This window comes from Mycteria americana, chromosome 5, assembly GCF_035582795.1.
Source record: "Mycteria americana isolate JAX WOST 10 ecotype Jacksonville Zoo and Gardens chromosome 5, USCA_MyAme_1.0, whole genome shotgun sequence".
Classification (NCBI taxonomy): domain Eukaryota; kingdom Metazoa; phylum Chordata; class Aves; order Ciconiiformes; family Ciconiidae; genus Mycteria; species Mycteria americana.
The window spans coordinates 20627878-20650318 of record NC_134369.1 but is presented as its reverse complement, the minus strand read 5'-3'; the positions used below and the strand labels follow the sequence as shown (position 1 = coordinate 20650318).

The following is a 22441-nucleotide window of genomic DNA, read 5'->3' as shown; positions in this document are numbered from 1 at the left end:
GTTCCCTTTTGGACACTCTGGCTGGGCCCCCAATGCTGAAAAAGCACCTCCTTTTCCTGGGTTGGTGAGCAGGGTGTGCACCCCAGCAGGGTGGTAATAGCCACCCTCCTGGCCCCAACTACTCTTGGCAGAGTTCCCAGTGGCGAGGGTGGGTTAGCTCCCAGGGGTGTGGGTGAATGGTGGGGGAGAGCTGGCAGCCAACAATCCGGTGCTTGCTGTGCTCTCTGGCAGGAATACAAGGCTGTCTTCTACGAGTGCAGCGCGATGACTGGCTATAACATCATGGAGCCCATGCTTCACATGGCCAGGTCAGTGAACAGGAACAGTCACCCTGGCATATTTCCCCAGCTGTAGGTGATTGGTGTGGGGTCTCCTGCGGAATGGGCAAGAGGAGGCGGGGATGTCAGAGACTGACTTTCTGCCATGTCACAGAAAAGACCTGGAGCAATGCGCTCTTCCCCCTGACTCCAGGTCCTTGTCTTCTGTGCCTGGAGAGCACTAAGTGTAGACTGGACGTTATCACATACAAAGCTTCATCTGGCAGAGTTGGCAGAGCTGGCTGTTGAAAGATTGGGAAACACTTTGTAAGGCTGAAAGAAGTTTGCTCTAAGATTTTTAGTTTTTAAAAAAGCAAGTAGTTTTGAAAAAAGTCTTTGAAATCTTGCAAGAAAAATATCCTTTTGTTTTCTTTCATCCCTTCACGTCCTGCTGCATCATCTCTGTTAAATTCACAGCAAGACTTAGCTGTTCAGTAACTGGGATGATTTACTTACTAGCTAGGTAAATCGTGTCTCCCATAGCATGTGCCTTCAGCTTGCTTTATTACCATGCTGCTGCCCGGGATGGCCCAGACAGGTGAAGCAAACAGCCTGGGATTCTGCCATCAGTGTGGAAGCTTGGGAATAAGGCACAGGCCACTCACGCCCTGGTCTGGTGCTCTGACTACTAAGCCATGCTGTACCCTTTTGGCTGTGTCCAGTTTCTTTCCCTGTTCCCTGGAATTTCATGCTCATTTTCTGTGTGTGGTTTATCTAGCTCAATTTCTAGAGAAGCTTGGTCTTTGGGCCAGTCGATTTTTACAATCCTAAATGTCCCTGGCTGATGGGGAGCAAAGGGTGGAGCCAAATGCCTTGGCAGGAAGATCTCAGTGACCGGGTTGTGTTCTTGATCTGTGCTGCTTGTTCCAGGTTGCTGACAGCACAAGAAGAGAGGCAGAGGGAGAATGCGCTGCAGCTAGAAGACGTCAGCAGGAGGAAAGGGTGCTGCACATAAGTGTGTCAGCAAGATACATGTGCCAACACTGTTTCATGAAGATGGAGTTCCTTTTTGAGCAAGCCAAATCTGATGGTATCAGCTCTGCAGAGACCTGGGGAAGAGGCAGCTTTTCCCCATGTGGGAATTTCAAGGCACTAAATCAGGCCAAAATGTGCACATGATCTGCACTGTTCCATTTCCCAAGTCTGCACGCAGCCCTGGTCTCTGGAGGCCTCTGCTTCTTTGGGGGAATTCAGCTGGTCTTGGCTAACAGCACAAACTGGGCCTTCTGTCTGGAGAGGTCGCTTCCCTGTAAAAGGATGAAACTTGTTCCTTTTCTTTCTGGCAAAGAAGTGGCCTAGCAGCAGAGAGTGGAGGACGCAGTGGGTGCTGTGTTAAATAGAATTTTAGTGTAAGAGAGAAAGAAATTATTTTAAATTTGGGCTAGCTCTAGGTAGTGATCCATCCGTCTCAAAGAGCAGCATCTCCTCTTGGTTCTGTAACAGCAGAGCCCAGCTGAAAGCCTGCTGTGGTAAGCGGGAAAGCCTCCATCAGTTCCTGTAAGATCTGGATCAGCCCCTGTATTTACTGTGACATTTGGTTTGACTTGCCAATATTGTAGTTAACTGATTCCATATGTGGGTATAGTATGAACTGATAAAACGAGTCATCGTGATGGCTTTCTTCACTTCGTTACCCTAATGGACCCTGTTGCTGTCCCTTTCTTACTGTTTACAGAACACAGAGCAGTTGCCCTGGGACTCACAGGCGCTGGCACGTGCTGCTGATTCATAACCCATTGCAGGAGCTGTGCTGTACATAGTAGGGGGGCCATATATAGCCTGTTTTAAGGCTGAATGCTGCCTGTTTCCTCCCATTCTCTTATCCTTTCCTGAATAATCTCCAGCAACTAGGAACTGACTTATGTGCAGTACTAAAAGATCCCACCCTGCTAGCTTGACCACAGTGCTTTCAAATGTACCTGGGCTGGAAGCACAAGGCAGCTGCCTGTGTGAAATGTATCTAGTGAAGCTTTTTCTCTTGCGGTGATCTTGTGCAATAACCTCACTTTCCTGGTGAAGGGCCTCAGAAAGAGCAGGACTGAACCTGTTCCCGTTGGGGAGGGGCCTTCTTGTTACTAAGGTGTGGGGCAAAGCAGGGCGAGGGGAGGCACAGGCTGAGGTAGGAACTGGCCCCAGAGTGCACCTCTTGGCATAGCTGCGCCTGTGCCTGCACCCTGGTGTTCTCTGGGGTGTGATGCTTTCTGTTTTGTAGATCAGTTGCTCTTAAAGCCTTGTGGGACTAAGTGAGCTTTTTTTGTAAGGCCCTGTTCCCTTTCTTCTTTGAGCCTCTTTCTGATTGTGACTGACATTTTAGGCACAAGATGTGATACTGCAGCTGTGAAGCAGTCCCCCCAGCCCTGCAGCACGGAGAAGGCCTATATTTATCTGCTGTCTTTCCTCTCTTGGAATAAGGTGTTTACTCTGAATGTCTGTTTATTGCACAAATTTCTCTGGAATATCCCCTGCAGGAAAAGCACACTGAGTCACCTACAGCCCATCAGTGTTACAAAGAATTTCCGTGGTTCCTCCCGGTGCCCTTTACTCCTGATAGGAAAGAGGAAGTTTTTCTCCAGAAGAGCAGGATTCCTGACCAAAAGGAATAGCTGAAAGTAATAAGCTCCTGCTCAGTCCTTACTGCTGGCTGGCTGTGGTTCACACTGTGTTTAACTGCAGTAACGCCTTCCAGAGACTGGGAATCAGAAAGTTAGAAGAGGTCCAGAAGGAACCAGGGCTGCTGGTGTGGAGTCTAGAGTAACACCAGCAGTGCTGCCAGCAGAACTGCTTGTGCTTGCAAGAAACAATGTTTGGGAAGGGAAATCCTCTCTGTTTTCAGAAAGCACCTGTAATCTGAAAACAGACATGGCTTTCTAGCCAATGTGGGCATGAAGGAGCACAGACATTATCACCTGTTGAATAGGTCAAACCTACTACCTGAGTTGGGGAAGCTGCTGTCAAGAATTCCTCTGCATCATGCTCCAGTTGCAGGTTAATAAGGAGTGGCGCTGACTTAAGAACTGGCATCTTTGGTCGGGGCATATCAGTAATGCTAACATTTACTTACTTGCAGCAGCAGTATTTGGGAAGTTGTTGCAGAAGGAAGAGAGCAGTAGCCAGTCTGCTAACATGCTCTGAACACGCACCTCCCACACTGTGTACAGAGCACATGAAAGACAAAGGTGTGAAATATAGCTGACGCGCAGACAGGCCACTCTATGTATTACCTTTATCAGTGCTGTGATATTGCAACAGCAAGAACTACCACGTGGGCTTTATTAATGTACAACTTTAAGCATGTTTTCTTAGTGTGCAAGCAGAGTATACAGGCAATAAAGAAATGCTGTCTTACAAATGGTTGTGTTGAGAGATTTTTTTTTTTCAGGCACTGCAGGGGATTCAGCCTCTCCCTTCTTCAGCCACCGATTGTAGCGTGACCTCCCCTTCTCACTGCTCAGGAAGTGCTGAGAAGCTTGTCCCCCATGGTGGTACAAACAGGAGGTTTATAAGTAGGGAAGGAGTTGATCAGGAATCCATGTCTTGAAGGCAGGATAGGAGCAATTCATCATCTCCAGTCTGATATTTTTTTTTTTTTTTTTTTTTTTTTTTTTTTACCTCTTTCAAGCAGCCAGAGTCCAGCTGATCAGGGAAGGCAGAGCAGGGAAGAGAAAAAGGAGAGGTGCTTCCCCAGTGTCTGGGGACAGTGTAGTGCTTTCAGAGGGGCCATGTTCTTACCTTGTACCTATATTTATAGAACTAAACATTTATTTTAATTATGTCCTATGCATCCTTTTCACTAGTTAGGAATTTGGTTACTTTTAATTGTTGTGCCCTGACATGGCTCCAGCTGGATGTTCGTGCATTACAGAACTAACGTCTCTGCAGCTTTGACCAAAGAAAGTATTACTCATTTCCCCTGCTATAAATGGATAGCACAGGTAGCTCATTGTAACATCTTTTTTTAGCAGGAGCAGGGTGGACTTTTTTTCAACGATGACAAAGTGGCACAGAGTTTGAACAGGTTGCGCTTGGACAACAGTAAGCACCAGGGTGGGTTTTATTACTGTACGGTCTTTTGTTCTCTCTCTGCACAATATTTAAATGTCCTGTTGGAAGACCCAGACACTTACAGTCTAGAGGGGCATGTTGTTAGTTTTTAAACCTGACTGATACCAGACCCAAACTAGACCGGACTTTCCACAAAATCCCTAATTTTACTACATCCTTCTGTTTTTGTCAGAATCTCTCCTGCCTCTGTGTGGAAGCCCTGGGAGAAGCTACCCTTTGCAAGTGACTGCTGGAAACTGCAGTGTAAATAAAAAGCAAATAATGGGGATATCCTGAGGTGGCATGACACAAGGGAGGACGCAAAACAGACTGCCTGGGGACTTATTCCTGTGCCGTATTGGCTGCGGTCTCTTAGTGGACAGGTGACTTTTTGCACATACTCTGTAAGGCATTTTGGAATCTCATCACAATAAAGTACTCTTCTTATAGCCTGGGAAGCCTCATCCTGGCACATGCAACAGTGCAGCTGTGTATACAATCAGATCTACGGGCAAAGGTGAAAAATCCAGCTGCTCTGATAAGCAGTCACAGTCCTGCAAAGCTCTGCATGCAGGCAAAGGGACCCCACTCTGCCTTGTGTTTCACTTTTCTCTTTCATGTTAATATGCTAAGGATAAGCATAACGGGTTTAGCCTGACAGCATCTCTGAAAAGCCAAAACAGGGCTGAAGAGTGAGCATTAAGCCACAGTGTTAAGTTTAAAGCTTCCCACGGGACAAATGCAGGAGTTGCAAAGGTTTGGGATGTTATTTTCTTCTACATTCTTTATTCCAGCCACCTGAACTCCAAGGGACAGTTTCCATTTACACACATTTAATCAGATCCTGCTATGGGGATTATGCAGTCTCTCACACATTATTTTCTGTCCTATCACCTACCTCTGTTTGTGTCTTTTCATGCTCTTTTTACTTGTTAATTGCTTAGTTCATATATATAGAGAGAGAGCAAGTACTTCAGCTCCAAGTATAAACGTATCTCATAGCTGATGTTATACACCTTTAAATGCTCTATTTGGAAATCTCCTGCTCAGTGCCAATAGATCCACAGTCCTGCAGTTCAGAGCTTTGTTAGGTCTTTGAGCCACCGTCAGTCTGCTCATTACTTATCTGGTTGTTTGAGTCACGTGGAAATTTCAGTTGGCGCAGCTACCATAATCCGGCTCCAGACTCTTCAGGCCTGCAAGGCATGCTTTGTATGCATATCAAGCTATCTGGTTTAAGAAGGCCCTGATCCTGCAAACACAAATGTAGCTGTGCACTTCTTCTGAAATGAGTAGTCCACAGGACACCTGACCAGGTAAAATTAGTTTTTTCAAGGTAAACATGTATCTGCAGTAAATAAATATTACTCCAGTAATAGGCTGAAGATTGGGACGTGGGGGTCCTGTGGTATGTCTCACCTCTACCTGCAGGCTTTCCCAAGCACACGACTGCCGCACAGGCAGCAGTTGTGCCTAATCATGCCCATTTGCTACCCAAATCTGCCAGAGCGGGAGGTTATGTTCTTTCCTGTTTGTACATGAAATCTCTGGACAAGGCAAGAAAGCAGCTGCCCAGTGTGGCTGGCTACCCAGGACTTTGCCAAGGAGGGCTGGGGCCTGGGGTAGGGGCCGGTGTCTCTTGTTGCCTCCTGGCTCTGCCACACACTCCCTGCAAGAAACCTCTCAATGTGTAAGTGTGAGCTGGTCCCCTAAGGCTCTATTTAATCACTTGGCTCTCCAGGGGCTCTAAGCTAAAGCTTAGGTAGGATCCCTGTGCACTGAGGAGAGAGGAGTTGGTTTACTCGTTGGGAAGGATTAAGAGATTTTTGAGTTGGGCACATGGGCAGGAGATGTTAAGTGTTACAGTCGAGGCAAACACCCAGGAGGTCCTAAACTGGCCTTTCCCTCCCTCCCTGCTCAGATCTCCTCTCTTCCCACCTACCCCTAAAAAACTGCGAGGCCACTCAGCTGCCGAGGCGAGGGGGTGAGGGTCTGTCTTCTGAGACCAGCCTCTGTGTGGGGCTCTTGCTTAGCGCAAAGGTATTTGGGCTGAAGTTGAAATGAGGTAATGGAACGATGAGGCAATGTGCCAGTCAGGGCTTGATCTTGATTTACAGGACGTTTCATGGAAAACTCTTTAACAAGCAGGTCTGACGCCTTAAAAAAAAAAAAAGAGAAAGAAGCTCCAGCTCGAGTTTGCTGTAATGTGTTGCCTGCGGCAATGGAAACGCCAGCGTGAGGCCCAGATGCCGAGAGCCAGGGGTCACTGCTACCAGAGGCACGGTTTGGCAGGCTTGCACAGCACCAGCAACGCCAAGCGCTTCGCGACCGCGCCACAGGAGCCGTCGAGCCCGCACAACTCGCAAACTGCCGGATTTCGGGGTGTTTTGTTTTGCAGGAAACGAAAAGCTGCGCAAAGGGAGAGGCCAGGCCATGCCGGCCGCCGAGCCGGGCTGTGCGTGAGGGCCCAACGGCCGGAGGGAGGCGCCCGCCGACGAGGCACCGCCCCGCGGGGTCGGGGCGGTGGCACCCCCTGGGCGTCCCGGGCTGGGCTGGGCTAGGCTAGCTGCGCCGCCCTTCCGCCATCCCTCTATCGGTACCTTCCCCCGCTCACAGCGCGGCAGGTCGGGGCGTGAGGCGGCGTGGAGCGCTCCGGTCCGGCGCGGATCGCTGCGGCGGGGTGAGGCGGGGCGCCCCCGAAATGGCGGCCGCCGGGAAGGGCGGGGTGCGCGGCGCGCGGGTCCCCCCGCGGCCGTTGGGAAACGGCACGGCGGGGAAGCGGGATGGGAGGAGGGGCTGGGGGCAGCGTGGGGAGGCCGGGGCAAAGGCGGGTGCTGCCTGCAACAGCCCCTGACAGCCCGGCCTGCGAGAGGGCAGGCAAAGCGCTGCCCGTGGGCCCCGTTTATTGCAGCTAGGGTCTGGCGGTCTCCTCACCGGCCGCTCCCTCCCGAGCGGCACGCTGGGCCGCTGTGGCCTGAGGTGTCCCGTCTGTACCTGGCTGCGGCCACCGAAGGCCAGCTCTACTGCAGCACTGCTTTGCTTCCTCATCAGCGCCCAGTAGCATTGTACAACTTCACAGGGGCTTGGCTGTTGCACTTTTTTTTTTAAAAGGTGTTTTAACCTGTTGCGGGGGGGGTGTGTGTGTGTGTGTGTCTGTCAGAAGCTTTGCACAGTCCGTGCATTAGGAAGGGTGTTCTGAATGTTGCTGTAATCTTGTGAAACGATATCTATCTCCTTCTGCCTTTTGTATTAAGGCTTCCTGTTGTACAAGTAAGACTTGGCCTTTATGTTGGGCTTGTAAGACCCTTGGAGGTGGAGGAGGGGGAGATCGAGCCCTTATTTACCACAAAACCCAGGCAGTGTTCCGTTCCTTTCATTTTCTGGAAGCTGAATGAGATGGGAAGCTCATGGCAATGAGTTACTGTTGCACCGTGGTGTTGCTTGCCATGAGGAACCTTTCCCAGTAGCCTTTGCTCTGTGTCATCTCATGAAGAACATAACCTGCTGTAAATTTAAAAAAATCCTTACTCTTCCTAAGGGCTTTTGTAATCAACCTGTTGCAGTATCCTGTTGAATTTTAGCAATGACATATCTTTATTTCAGGCTACTCTGTAGCATCCCTTAAATTACTCTGCTTCACTTCCTTTGTCCCCCTACAGCGCTTCCTGGCTTGCTCTGAGAGTTCCCGTGGTGTCTGCTAGAACAAGGGTTAATTAAAATGGCATCACCCATCACAGGTAATGCCCAGTGGTGGCCATTTTGTTGAAACAGTTTTGAAAAAAGTCCCTTTTGCAAAAATGTGTTTCTTTTGCATCTGTGAGGCCATTGCCTAGGTTCTTAGGGAAGCTTTTGGTGTGAAGGGATATCTACCACCTGGTACTGTTGAGGCTGAAGAATCTCTTAGCATCTTTTAGTCAAAAAAAGGTCCATCCCAGTCCTCCTGCGTGACTCTCACAGCTACCAAAGGTGACTGCCCGTGGTGGAGAGAGCAGAGCACCTGTCTCTTCTGAGCTGTTGCTGAGCTCAATGGAAACTAGAAAAGTTGATGCAAAAGTTTCAGTGTATTTAGATTCTCTGAAGCAGTTTGTGCGCCTAGGATAGGCAGTTCCTGCTCTGCAAATTGTTGGAAGCTGGGCAATGTTTGGGGCACCATCACTTATGCTTTACCTGAGGCATGTGGTGACAGGCCCCTGTCAAAGGCATAATGCTGGCTTGCGTAGGTGGGTCTGGGCTCTGCTTTGCTACAGCTGCTCATAGGTGCCAGTGCTTTGAGTCAGTTGTCCTTGCTGAAAGCTTGGGTTGTGAGGAGGAGTTAGCAGCTTTTGAGCTCTTCCATGTTAACTATTCTGAGATCACATCCTTGCTCTGTAGTTTCCTGATGATGTCTTTGAGTTCCTGACCTGGATGTCTTTCTGTCTGTATGCTGCATTTCTGCAAAAAGCATGTTTTATTCCAAACTGTCGCATATATTGATTGGCCTGTGGCTTTTTTTAAATAATGGCTTACCTTCTTGGTGGAGTCCTTCTGCAGTGGAGGAGAATGACTCCCCCAGTTGCCTGGTAAAAGTCCTGTCAGTCCCTGCTGTATGTTGACTCCAGTAAACAATAAGAACATGCTTTTTCTATGTGCTTGAGATAATGTCCCATGTATGACATCTCATTTTACTCTGGATTTTGAGGTGGTTAGTCCATCCTGTGGTACATTTGGTGGGAGCTTAACAGTCAAGTTTTCTTTCTCCCGTCTCAAGGCAGGTGTGTTAAAGGAGGGTTTGTTCTTAGTGCAGAGAGCAGAGCACTGAGTAAGAGGAACTTCAACAGCCCAGATGGGGCTGTGGCGCTCCTTCTCTTGGATCTAATACAAAAGCCATCTTCTGAGTAAGCAGGGAATACCAACCCACGAAGATTTTTCTCCAATGCTGCAGCTTCCCAGCCCCCCCTTGTGCAGAAGGGAAGTCTTATGCCAGTTTGGAAGTGGGCAGGACTCTGAGGCTTCTCTTCAAGTACAGTAAGGCATGCACAGCCAAAATCTTGGCTCTGTGAAGGATATTTTCAGTGCTGCCTCCGAAAGTTTGTGTCAATGCGTGTGAGAGATTCTTCAGCAGGGAGGTGGAAGAAAGCTGCTTGTATTCCCTTGTCAAGCAAAAATGCCAGGTGGGAGTGGCTGATGGAGTGCTATCTGTTCCTGTTAGGAAGTTTCCAGCAGGTGTGTTATATTACTCCCAGCTAACAAAAAGTTGTAGCACAACTCTAGCTGTTCCCATTTGCACATACGCAGACCACGCAACAACTCCCTTGCTCTTGAGACAGCCCTGAAGGGGTTGACTGGTAAGCTGTGTCTCCTCTAGTTGGGTCATCCCACAGGTAAATTCACTCGTTACTTCTGCAAAGTTTGGCATCTGCTCTAAGGAGTGTGTTGGGCTACTTGTTATGCATAGGAAGAAAATATGTATTTACATGTAGTTGTATATTTAACATCTCTATCACTATGTATACCTATATGTAGCAAACTGTCCTGTCTGATGTTCCCAGGTGATTTGGTCACTTATAAAGCAGTCATGCTGTCCCTCTGTTTTTCTTGTGCCTTCTGTTTAAGACAGAAGCTTAGAAAGATAAAAGGTGGATGGACTGACTCTGAAAAACAAAAAGGGAGAGCTCTGCTTTTGAAGCCAAAATGAAACGAACAGTGTCATTTCAACAGTGTTCGTAAAATCGCCCCATTTTCCCATTCTTTCTTGCACGTGCATTTTGGCAGAGCTTTGCCCCAGGATGGTGACCATCTTCCCAACGTGTGAGAAATGTACTTTTCCCTGCCACCCCATGCCTGAAGCCAGGGTGTGGAGGGAGAAATGAGGAATGGCAGGGCTGCAGGATGGAGATGAAGTGTTCTGCAGAGAGCACCTCATACCATCCCTCCCCATGGCACAAAAAACATTTGCTGCCAGGCCCTTTTGGCAAGGATCAGCACTGTAATAGCAGCACTGCTGATGGGCATCTCTCTTGCCAGTGCTCTGCTCTGTCCCGCCTGCCAGACTCCTCTGCTTGTGATCTCAACAGCCTGGCATCCCGGAATGAATTTAGTCCGTCCTTATTAGTCCTGCGTCCTGGCTGCTGCACAGTAATAAAACTCTCGGCAGAATGAGCAGGAGGATAATTACTATTTTGCACTCCTGGCATTGCATGGCAGAGTAAGAGGTGTATTTTGGAGTCTGGGCTGCATTTGGGTCTGACCAGCTTGGTCCGTGTTTCTAACCTAAGTTCCTCTTGCTGGTTGGGTGGTTATGACGCTCCAGTCTGAGCTGGAAAAGTGCTGCACAGCTCAGTGGGTGCATTTCAGGCAGTAGTGCAGTAAGCTTAACATGGGCATGAAAGTTTAGCCAGCTCCTTAGAAGGATGCAAGCAAGAGTAGCTGCCATGACATGCCAGCTGGGGTCTTCATGAAGTTATATATATGTATATACATATATATATACACATATATATATATATATATATATATAAAAATATATATATTTGTGTGTGTGTATTTCATGCATAGTTTTGATGCCAGCAGTGCCGGACACTGTTGGAAGCAGGATACTGGTTTAGTGGGATAAGGAAGGACATCAGGAATTATGTTCAGTGGAGGTTAAGGGAGGGTCCTTGGCAGCTGTTTAAATTCATTTGGGTGTTGACTCACAGCCGCTGTCAGCAGGGTACAGCCAACCAAATGCAATTTTAATCATACAGTGAGTTGCACAGTGTGTATTGCCTGCATCCATGTAGGCTGCTGCAGAATCACTTTTTCTACCTGCTGAGCATGTGTGTAAGAGGTGAGTGCATCCGAGTGAGGGAGCGTGGAGGATATGGGATATGGCATGGCCTCTTAAGAGAGGTGGAAATGAGACGTGGGAGGTGTGAGAGGGGATGTTACTCAGACTCATGGGTTGTTCCTGGCAGCGGTAATGAGGCTTCTTAAGGAAAAAATGAGCCAGAAGTAGGTGACACAAAATGTTTGGCATTGACTATTGTTTCTTATCTATTGCTGGTACCAGATCTGAATGCAAAAGGAGCAAAGTTCACTTTTCCAACCCAGGTTCTCTTTCCTGTTACACGAAAGAAAACAGAGCAGCAGGGAGCTGGTTTTAAACAGAGCAGTGGGGAGCTGGGGCAATGGAAAGAGTTGTGAGGCTCTATCTAAGTGCCTGTGCTTTAGTGAAGTTTGTCCCTGTAGCTGCAAAGTGGAAGGTGCGTGCTCCTAAGCTGTGGAGTTGGGCTGAAATCTGCAGCATGTTTCCCAGATGTCTTTGCCACTGTAGGAGAGGGACAGGTTGAGAGGAACAAACACCTGGAGACGCTGTGGGAGAAAGATCTGGCTGTGCTGTACGAATGGGTAAGGTGAAAGCACATCTGATACCTCGCCCTGGAGCACTTCTGCCCCTATGGGGGTGAACTAGACAGGAAAAAGACCAAGCAGATAATTACTATTTTGCACTCCTGGTATTGCATGGCAGAGTAAGAGGTGTATTTTGGAGTCTGGGCTGCATTTGGGTATGACCAGCTTGTTCCATGTTTCTAAGCTAAGTTCCTCTTGCTGGTTAGGTGGTTATGGTGCTCCAGTCTGAGCTGGAAAAGTGCTGCACAGCTCTGTAGGTGCATTTCAGGCAGTAGGGCAGTAAGCTCAACACGGGCATGAAAGTGTAGCCAGCTCCTCTATAGAAGGATGTAAGCATAAGTAGCTGCTAGTGGGGGCAGGATACTGGTCTAGTGGGAGAAAGGGGGGCAGTCAGGAATTGCACTCTGTGGAGGCGTCCTTGGTAGGTCTTTAAATACAAGTGTATGACTTACCAGCGTAGCTGGAGTATGAACAACGGATTCTTTGGCTCCTTCACTAATGAGATCCAGTTAAAACTGGGACCAAGAGTGGTTTGGGCTAGGAATTTCTGGGGGAGAGGTTTGTGTTTTGTGTGAAGTGGATCATGTTTTGAGCCTTGCTGACCTGTTATCTGCCAGAGCAACAGCCATGATGCCTGTGTGGTTGTGTTTTCAGGGAGTGCTCTGATCCTCAGTGACCACCACACTGCAAGAATAAAGAAAACAAGGGGGAAGGGTGGTTTTGGTAAAATTTATACGCTAACAGAGCCAGCTGGCAGATGCCAGCCGTGCTCACATTTCTGGCATGCCAGCCAGTGAGCAGGACTTCTGGAGTGCTGGATGAGGCAGGCGTGAGTCATGGCTTGTGAATGTCAGTATTTCTTCCTAGCTTTGGTGGAATCCAGAAGGGAAGAATTCATATCCCATATCTTCCCACACACACACACACATTGCCCTGGAAACAGAGCTGATTTGTTATTTTTCTCTGTGGTCACTGTAAGCTGCACACAGAGCTCTCGGGGAAGTGGTGGGGAGCTGTGTGTGCAGTCACAGCGATGTACGGCGAGCATGGAAGCCAGGCACACGGACACGTGTGTGGCAGGCACTGCCTTGGAGCAGCCAGCTCTGGAGCAAGAAGGGGACTCGGTTGTGTGTGTGTCAAGTACTGTGTGCAAGGAATGTGTGTATGGGAAAGTGTTGGGCTTCATGCTTGTGGGTTCGGCTGTTGTAGCATAGAAAGGATGAGTCCAGTCCTGTGTGGAAGTACAACTTGCTGAGGAGTTGAGCTGCCAGCGAGCCGGAAGCTGTGGTTAGTTGCAAGTCCCCCCATTGCTATATGGAGTAGCCCTTCGATCTTTGTTGGGAGGCTTGGCTTAGGTGAGAGGTCTGCCACAGGTGAGATGAAAGGTTTGATGTGGTCTCCAATTTACTTTGTCCACTCAGAGGGTTTTTGGAGGGACAAATTTCCTGTTACTGGGAGGACCTCTTTCTGTATTTGGGGAGGAGGAACTGTCATGCTGGTTTCTGTGCCTTTGAGTCCCAGTTTGCCGTTTTTTTCCTCCTCCTGAGCGGGGAAAGAGTACAAGTGTCCTGCTGAGCTCCTGTGCTGTACGTGGGGAATGAGGCTGTGCTCAGCCTTGGAGATGGGCTCTGGAGAGCCTAACAAAAGCCTGCTCTGTCCATTGTGCGCTCCCCAGGGCTTACCTCCACTGTGTGCAATGTGTCCCAAGACAGGAAAAAAGGGAATTTAAACCACAGTGTTTACACCAGGAAAAAATCCTGGTTGCTGACTTCACTCGGCCGTTTGCCCTTAGAGTTGGTCAGGCACTGGGGAAGTGTGGATCCTGACTAACAGGTGTGCTGCAAGAAGCCTGGAAGGAGGGAAAAGCAGACACAGTTGCAGAAGAAAAACTCTGCTTTCACTGGTGTCACGAGCTTTACTTTGGCTGCATCTGTCTCCATGTGGGAGAAAATCCCTTTGTAGAAAAAAGGGGTTTTGCTGTTTTCTACTTCATCAGGAATTTTAACAAGTTTTTAGGAAAAAAAGAGAGGGAAAGCCAACTTAGATGAGCAGTGAGAGTATCCAAATTAAATTATTGTAGTTATATCAATGTAATTTTTATCAACTGTATATTTACAAGTGTGTAAGTGGGAAGCTGGTTTCTCTGTGTACTAAGGGCATAACTGCTGCAGATCAGCAGCATCCTCTCAATTTTTTACATTGATAACCCCAAGGGGGCCAGCCCGGGTCCCCTCTGCCTGTATCACCCTGACCAAATAGTCTTCTTTGTTTTCCTGTGTCTGTGCACACGGTAGTGGTTATCAAGTCAGATGCTGCTGCATGCACATATACCACTGCAGTGAGGAGTTTTCTGAGAGGCAGGAAGGTGGCCCTGACACCAGAGCAGTCAGTGCTGAAACACCCTTTTGTCTAAGGTCAGTAATAGGAGGATTATTTTCTGTGCCAGAATTACCCTGGTTACTTCCAACATGAATTTTAGAGTTTTATCTAAATTCTTCAAAAGTAAGAAGCGACCTTTGTTTTCTGGGTTCCTCTATCCCTTGATATCCTAGAGGGACCTCATTTTCACAGTGTGCATTTATTACTGACCCAGACTCGGGTCAAAGTGAAGGTAGTTATTGAGTTTCTTCAGAAACTTTTGGCTGTGTTGTTCCTGGATTTTCTCTGAGTATTTTTTGCTTTTAATGTTTAAGGACTTAACTGAGCATCTTAAATAACCTACAAGTGAACCGTGCTCTGGACTGCTTTTCTCCCCCTGCTCACTAATGGCATGGGGTGCATTGAGGGACGGATAATGAGTCTGCTCAATGCCGGATGTTTGCCATGTTCCTGTCTCTTACATGCAGAGGAAAATGCTCTGCTGCTTTCTGCTGAGCTCAAAGAAGTAGTCTGAATGCTGAGTATGTGCCAGTAGTGTTTGGAGAGGGTCCCAAGGCAACAAAGTATGTGGTTTCTCCCATGTCCTGAAGTCTTCTTGAGTCTTCCTGGTATTTGAGGGTTAATCCAGGGTGTTCCAGAGTTGTAGAATGGACTACTTTTAGCTTTTAAAATGTTAGCCTTTAAAATAACAGGAGATTAGATGAGATTATATGGTCCCTCTTTACTTTAAAATTGACCTCCAAGGTGGGGGGAGGGAGGTGCGGGGAGGATTAAGTTTCAAACTCCTTTTAGGCTTTCCTTTAATAAAGCATGTTCATGTAGTGCTAGGGTAACCTGAGGGTGGGTTGGTGGAGAAATCCCCTGCAGGATTTTCTGGTTTCATCTGAAGTCCGGCTGTTTTGTACTGGCATGTGTCAGAGGAACTCTTTTCCAGTTACTTATTCCTGCCAGTTCTAAATGAAGCGGATGATACGCTGAGACAGACTTGCCAAAGTTTCTGTACTGATTATAGCTCTGTACCCTTCATGGAGAGCTGCCCTTTGCCTATCCGTTTATTTGAAGCAGCAGAGAGGACCTGGGCAAGCCCAGCTCCTGGTGCCTCTGCATGCAGGTCTGTATACAGACTGGTGGAGCGAGGCCTTTCAGGGAAGTGGTTGACAGCTTGGGGTTGGGGGATTTCTTTAGAGCTTGTTGGCGTGTGCTCTGGGGTCAGGCACTTCTTATCTTTTCCCTTGCCCCGTGCCTTGGCGAAGGGCCAGCAAGTAATTGCCTTGAGGACAGCGCTTGCCTCCCAGTTATTTATTCACATGCTTGTGCCTCCCTGTCAAGTTTGCAGGTTGGTCTAAAAAACAGCTGCGTAAATGGTTTTGGTGGACTCATTAAAACCTGCTACACAAGAGCAAGGTGGAAGGGGGAGGAGTGTTTTATTTTTGGCTGGGGGTTGTTTAATTTTTACTGGAAGAATGGTCCTTTTCAAGGCAGCCTTAAGCAGCATTGATTGAGCACTGTTTCCAGCATTGCTCCTATAGCAACAGGAGGGAGGCAGCTCCTATGAACTTGGACTTACAGCTCTGGGAAATGAAATGTCATTTAATTTGCCCTTGAGTGTGCTTGATATTTGATCTGACTCTAGTACAGTGTTTTTAGCTCTGGAGAGGAATGTAACTCCTCAAAGCGTTAAATGATCACTCCAGAACACCCTCGGAGACACAGACGTCAGGGATATATGAGGACCGATGGTCAGAAGAGACTTCTTGGCCATTCCTGGCACTGCTGTTAGCGAAGTGGGTAATTCCAGGTGCGAGAGTGTTCCTGCATGAGGTGGCTGTCCTGAGTAGGAAGGGAGGCTCCTGAAGATGTAACGGGTCTCTCTCTAGCTGTCATGCCGAGGTGAGAGCTGCCGTTGCCCCGTTCTGTGGCTGCATGATGTTCCCTTTTTGTTGGCACGCTGGGGCGCTGCAGAGTGCATTGCCCTGTTCTAGGACTGCAGGTACCAGCTCCATCGTTGACATGCTGAGAGGTTTTCTCTGGCATGGCTGGCACCAGTCCTGAGCTCATCAGCAACATAGCTGAAGCGATAAGGCTGTTAACCTTAGTTTCCACTGTCAAATCCCTTCCCAGCTGCTTTTAAAATATGATCTTTGTGGAGTTGAAACTGAGGCAGGCTGCCTGGGAGAGATCTGTGGGCTGACTCCAGAGACTTTTGCTTTGTTTGTTTACACCGCAGGAAGTGTGAACAGAAACAGCCTACACAAAGCAAAAAACAAGTTTTGTACAAAAGCTAAAGCTGGTGCCAGCTTTTTGTGCACTTCTTGCTTTGTGCTGTCTGCAGTCAGGTGTGTCAGGCGCAGGCAGGGCAGTGCTAACAAGTAGCTTGAAAACTTGTGTTTTACAGCTTTGTGTTCTGCAGTGGTCTTCCAGAGGACAGAACGGCTCAGTGGATGGAGGATGGATGTTGAGATGCGAGGAGAGCGAAGCTACCCCTTCTCTCTGCTGGGAGAGTCACTTGATCTCTCTGTGCTCCTATTATAACGTGCTACCTTTTTTTCTTTGTTGGGATGCTTTGAGGAGGCAAAGGGTCTTTCAGGCAGTGAGATTATAGAACATTGTGTCATTGAAAGGCTAGAAATGTACTCTGTGGTGACACACCAGCTGCCTCCCCTCTCTTCCAAAAACTGCTGCACGACAGTGGGATTTAAAATCCCACGATTCATTTGTGAGCTTGGTGAGGTGAAGATGATGGCCTGCCATGGGATATGCACCTGATACTGTGGGTAGGCAGAAAATCTACTGGCTTTTAGCTAGTCACCTTTCCACTGCAGAGATTTGTAGGGAATGAAACTGTGAAACTACCTCTACAGTGAGACTGTAGCCAAACTTCGAGCGACTGTGCGCTAGCTAAAACACAGCATGTGTTCTTAGGTTAGTCTTTGCCCTGAGCTCAAACCACTGTGTAGAAACCCCGCTCTTTGTAGAGAGTGAACAAATGTTTATCATCACTGCATTATTTGGAGAGCGCTTTGAATTCATGTACAGAATTGCCTGAATAGGCTTTGTGGGGGCTGGGAGGATTTTTATCCTCCCAGGATTTTTAGCAATTGTTGGCTTGGTCCTAGTACTGGCATGGCTACAGGGCAGGGAGGTTTTGTGAGCACTCCCTGAAAACACTGAGGACCCAGTGGCTTCGCTTCTGAGAGCTGAGCTGCAAATGAATGTAATGAATAGGAAGGTAACGAATAGGAAGGGATCAGGCAGAAAGCTGATTCTGCACAGACTGTTTTGTTTAGAAATGTGGTTTAATGCTACTGGTAAGTTCTCCAGTGCAGAGAAAGCCCTGCTTTAAAAAAAAAAAAAAAAGGGGGGGGGGGGGCAAAAAAACAACAAAAAAACATGCACAAACCCCACAATGCCCATGAACAGAGTTGGGAAAACAGAATTTAAACTACCAATAGCAGGCTGCAGTGAAGAGCTTGTCTTATCTGTTGGCTAGCCCTGGCCTATCTGAACTATTGTTCCTTGTCGTGGCAAACCCTCATTGCTATGAGCCCTCTGCAAACACATGCCAGGCACTGATTTCTGGTGCTTCGAGTGAGAGAAAAGAGACGGTTATTGTTCCTCTCCCCAGTTCAATGACTAGTGAAGTGGTTCCTGTGTATAAATAGCGTAAAGTGCTTTGGGATCCTTCAGGATAAAGGAGGCCTTATGAGATACAAGAGGATGTTGTTTGACGCAGAAGGAGTTTCCGTTGGTGTCACAGTGCATGCTGGTCTCTGGCCTGCCTTCCAGCTCCCAATGGGGACTGGGTGCTTGGAGGGGCCGTTTGCTTCCCTGGTTATCCACTTCTGGGAGCAGCAGATGAGGGCTTTCTGCTCTCAGGATGTGGCTGGCTGTGTATCTTTTGTTAGGACCAGAAAGCCCTATGAAGGGTTTTTTGTTTGCTTTGTAGTAGAACAGTGCTAGAGCACAGACACACGCAGTCCTAGGCATGCTCGATCACTCTTTCTTTCTCTCTCACGCTTGATTTTTCTTAACGGTTGTGAAATTGGTTTTACGCTAAGGTCCCTTTTATCCTCAAGGATCCTGAAGCCAGCCATCACCTCACCCAGGTTTGACTAACCCCCTCATAAAACACTTAATTCACAGCTATGTGTGTGGTGCTGAACATGTAAATCCTTGCTGAGTTTGAAATTTATGCTGCAGTAAGTCCCTCCCCTGGGGAGTAAACAGTCTCGAAAAAATGAACGGAAGGGCTAAGTGCTCTTCTCCTGAGAGACAGCTCTTGTCTCGAAGAGCAGGCGGCTCCTCGGGTGTATCAGGCACACAATTCCTCACTGGATACCTGACTCTCATCAAAATTAGCAGGAGTTAAGGGTCTACATCTCTCTTGAGGGGTCTATTCAAAATGCAGCAGTTTGAGCGAGGGTAGAAGAAGGGAGGGATTTGGCAAGCGTCCTGAGGGGTGACAGCAGGACTGTGATGTGCCTGTGGAGATGTTGCCTAGACCCAGAGGGTGTTGGTGAGGTCCTCCCAAACTCCCAGGATGGGATCTTGCTTATCCTCTCTAAGTTCTTCAGAAAGGTGCTCTCCCAGTCGAGAGGTAGGGCCAAGCAGGGTCTGCCAAAGATGGCTAAGAGATCTTCTTGTTGAATGTAGGTGGCTTTCTAAGTTGCTCCACCTCTCCCAGAACCACTATGCACATTCCTGGTAGGAGCAGGTGATGTGACTGGAAAACATTACTTTGTATTCCTCACTTCTCAGCATCCCCTAGAAGGCTTGGGGCAAGATCCTTTTGTGCTAGGTACTGTACAGTCAGAGAAGATGACTCCATGCCCTCAGGGGCACGTAATCAGTTTAGACAACAGGCAGAAGGAAATAAAGGCAGTTTCCAAGGTGTGGTCTGGAGAATCTCATTCAGCAGTGCCAAATGAGTTCAGCTTCCATGTGAAGGATCAGGGAGGAGCAAAATCTGTTCTGTGTGCCTGCCCCACACACAAGTATAAATGACAATTCCTGAGAAGGAGCTTCTTTGCCTTACTGGATGTCTGGCTCATGTTTTGCATTCTCCCCAGCCCTACAGGCACAAGTACTTTGACTTTCCAGCATGTTCCAACATGCTGAGATGGAAAGCAAAGCATTCAGCTTTGCATCGTGGGTCAGTGTTCAGCTTTGCATCCTGGGTTGGCTTTTGCTCCTGAAGGGGCAGGAGTGTGGGAGCAGCATGAAGCAGATGGATAAATGGTGGAGCTCAAGGGCTGCTCGAGGAGAGTTTGGGCCCAGCCTCGGGACTGAGGATACTTCAGAGCTATTGCTTGCTTTGCAGGTGACTGCGCTGCCTATGCCTTCCCTTCTCTCCCCAGTTCCTCAGAAAGCTCCTTTGTCTGATCTTTATTTTAATTAATGATTCCAGGACTTTGTTTGGCCTGCTTCTCAATGGCTCAAGCGCTGGGATTTCCACTGTTTCTCTCAAGAGACGTTTTTGTGGTCTAGAGGCTGCATAGTAATGTGAATCAACAAGTTTCTAGCTCTTACCAGAGCATTCCTTTTCATAGGGAATGGAAGCAGGGGTAATCCAAGCTGATTATAAATGAAGGTGTGTCGCCCATACTATGCTAGGTAAAGGCCTGCAGGAGCCTCCCCTTGAAGATAACAGGAAGTCAGAATGGTTATGAATTGTGTTACTTTTTATTAGCGCATCAAATTTAACTTTTTTCTCTTCCCAGGTGGTTTGCAAACACCCCGTTATCCCACTTAGGCAAGTCAGGAAGTATTACTGCTTCCATATCCCGGTATGGGCAATAGATAAGAGTTTAAGCCTTAGGCTGTGAAGTAAGTGTCAGGGTGTAGGTCAAAGGATCGTTAATTCAGTATCCAAACATACAGGTTAGGGAGGAAGAATTGCTATTCTCTTCCCTTCTCCATCCTGCTGCCTGCAATGCCAAAGGAAACATTGCAGGGAGAATTGAACCTGCCTGCTGTGGGATGAGGTGAGATGGCTGAGGATGTGGCAGTACAAATGACTGCAAAAAGTTTGGGACCCTCTATCTTAGAAAAGCGGGGGACAGTGGGGATGCTAGAGGCTGTTTTCCAGTACAGCAGCCTTATGCAGCCTAGCTGCCTCCACAGATATGACAAGCCATGGGACAACACACCGAGGTTAGAGGGATGGGGTGCTAGCGAGGACCCTCAGCCTGTTGCTCTGAGACCTGCTGGGTACACTGGAGCACACTTGAAGTCTTACAGAGAGGAGCCAGGGGCTCCTGAGGTAATAGGAGCCAACAGGGAAGCACCGGTGAAATACCTCAAAGGAATTAAGGTCTGTTCCTCTAAAAAGGTGACACGGCCAACAGCCTAGCTGAAGTGCCTCTGCACCAATGCATACAGCATGGGCAACAAAAAGGAGGAGTTGGAAGGCACCGAGCTGCTAGAAAGCTATGACCTACTTGCCATTACTGAAACTTGGTGGAAGGAATCCCATGACTGGAGTGTGGCTATCGATGACTACAAGCTGTTCAGAAGGGACAGGCAAGGAAGGAGAGACAAAGGGGTTGCCCTCTATGTCAAGAAATTGATAGATTGTGAAGAGCTGTCTCTGAAGAATAGCCATGAGCTGGTTGAAAGCTTATGGGTAAGAATTAGAGACCGAGGCAACAAAGGGAACCTTGTGGTTGCTGTTTACTACAGGCTGCCTGATCAAGGAGAGCCTACTGATGAAGCCTTCTTACTCCAGCTACAGGAGGCATGCACTTGCAGGCTCTCATCCTGCTGGGGGACTTCAACCACCCCAACATCTGCTGGAAAAGTAGCATGGTGAGCTGTAGGCAATCCAGGAGACTCCTGGAATGCATTGAGGATAGCTTCTTAAGCCAGGTAGTAGACAGCCCTATCAGAAAGTATGCGTTACTGGACCTGTTGGTCACCAACGCAAGTGAGCTAATTGGTGACATCAAGACTGGAGGCAGCCTGGGCTGCAGTGATCATGCACTGGTGGAGTTCACAGTCCTAAGGGATATGGGTCAGGCAAAGAGTAAAGTCAGGACCCTGAATTTTAGGAAAGCAAAATTCTAGCTGTTCAGGGAGTTAGTCAATTGGACCCCCTGGGAAACTGCCCTCAGGGACAAGGGAGCAGAACAGAGCTGGCAGATCTTTAAGGACGCTTTCCATAGCGCGCAAGAGCTCTCGATCCCCGTGTGTAAGAAATCAGGAAAGGATGGCAAGAGACCAGCATGTATGAGTCAAGACCTACTGGTCAAACTAAAGGGCAAGAAGGAAATGCACAGGCAGTGGAAAGAGGGAAAGGTATCCTGGGAAGAGTATAGGGACGTTGCCCGGTTGTGTAGGGATGGGGTCAGGAAGGCCAAGGCATGGCTGGAGCTGCACTTGGCAAGGGATGCAAAGAACAATAAGAAGGGCTTCTATAGGTATGTCAGCCAGGAAAGGAAGGTCAAAGGAAGTGTATCTCCCCGATGAACACGACTGGTAAACTGGTAACGATGGACAAGGAGAAGGCTGAGGTACTCAACAACTTTTTTTCCTCAGTCTTCACTGGCAATCTCTCTTCCCACACCTCTTGAGTAGTGGATGGACCTTAAGGCAGGGACTGGAGGAGCAAAGTCCCTCCCACTGTAAAAGAAGATCAGGTTCGAGACCACCTGAGTAACCTGAATATACATAAGTCTATGGGACTTGACGAGATGCATCCCAGAGTCCTGAGGGAATTGGCTGATGTAGTTGCCAAGCCACTCTCCATGATATTTGAAAAGTCATGGCAGTCATGTGAAGTCCCCAGTGACTGGGAAAAGGGAAACGTTGCACCCATTTTTGAAAAGGGTAGAAAGGATGACCCTGGGAACTACAGACCTGTGAGCCTCACCTCTGTGCCTGGGAAGATCATGGAACAGATCATCTTAGAAGCTGTGTTAAGGCACATGGAGGACAGGGAGATGATTCGAGACAGCCAGCATGGCTTCACCAAGGGCAGGTTTTGCCTGACCAACCTAGTGGCCTTCTATGATGGAGTGACTACATCAGTGGACAAGGGAAGAGCTACGGATGTCATCTATCTGGACTTCTGTAAGGCCTTTGACATGGTCCACCACAACATCCTTCTCTCTAAATTGGAGAGGTATGGATTTGATGGATGGACTGTTTGGTGGATAAGGAATTGGCTAGATGGTCACAGCCAGGGGGTAGTGGTCAACAGCTCAACCTCTGGATGGAGATCAGTGACAGGTGATGTCCCTCAGGGGTCTGTATTGGGACCAGTACTGTTTAATATCTTCATCAATGACATGGACAGTGGGATTGAGCGTACCCTCAGCAAGTTTGCAGATGAC

At 48.2% G+C, this 22441-nt stretch overlaps 2 protein-coding genes across 2 annotated transcripts in view; both read left to right on the top strand.

The window, feature by feature from the left end:
- CRACR2B (calcium release activated channel regulator 2B) overlaps positions 1-1729 on the top strand; it is a 44784-nt gene extending 43055 nt beyond the window's left edge. The window contains exons 17-18 of the mRNA XM_075502410.1: positions 232-308; positions 1188-1729. Of these exons, the coding sequence (XP_075358525.1) occupies positions 232-308; positions 1188-1272 (162 nt within the window). The 3' untranslated portion in view covers positions 1273-1729. The remainder of the gene's footprint in view (positions 1-231; positions 309-1187) is intronic.
- Positions 1730-6864: 5135 nt separating this feature from the next.
- CD151 (CD151 molecule (Raph blood group)) overlaps positions 6865-22441 on the top strand; it is a 38462-nt gene continuing 22885 nt past the window's right edge. Inside the window, exon 1 of the mRNA XM_075502368.1 lies at positions 6865-7038. The gene's annotated coding sequence lies outside the window, so the exon portion shown is untranslated. The remainder of the gene's footprint in view (positions 7039-22441) is intronic.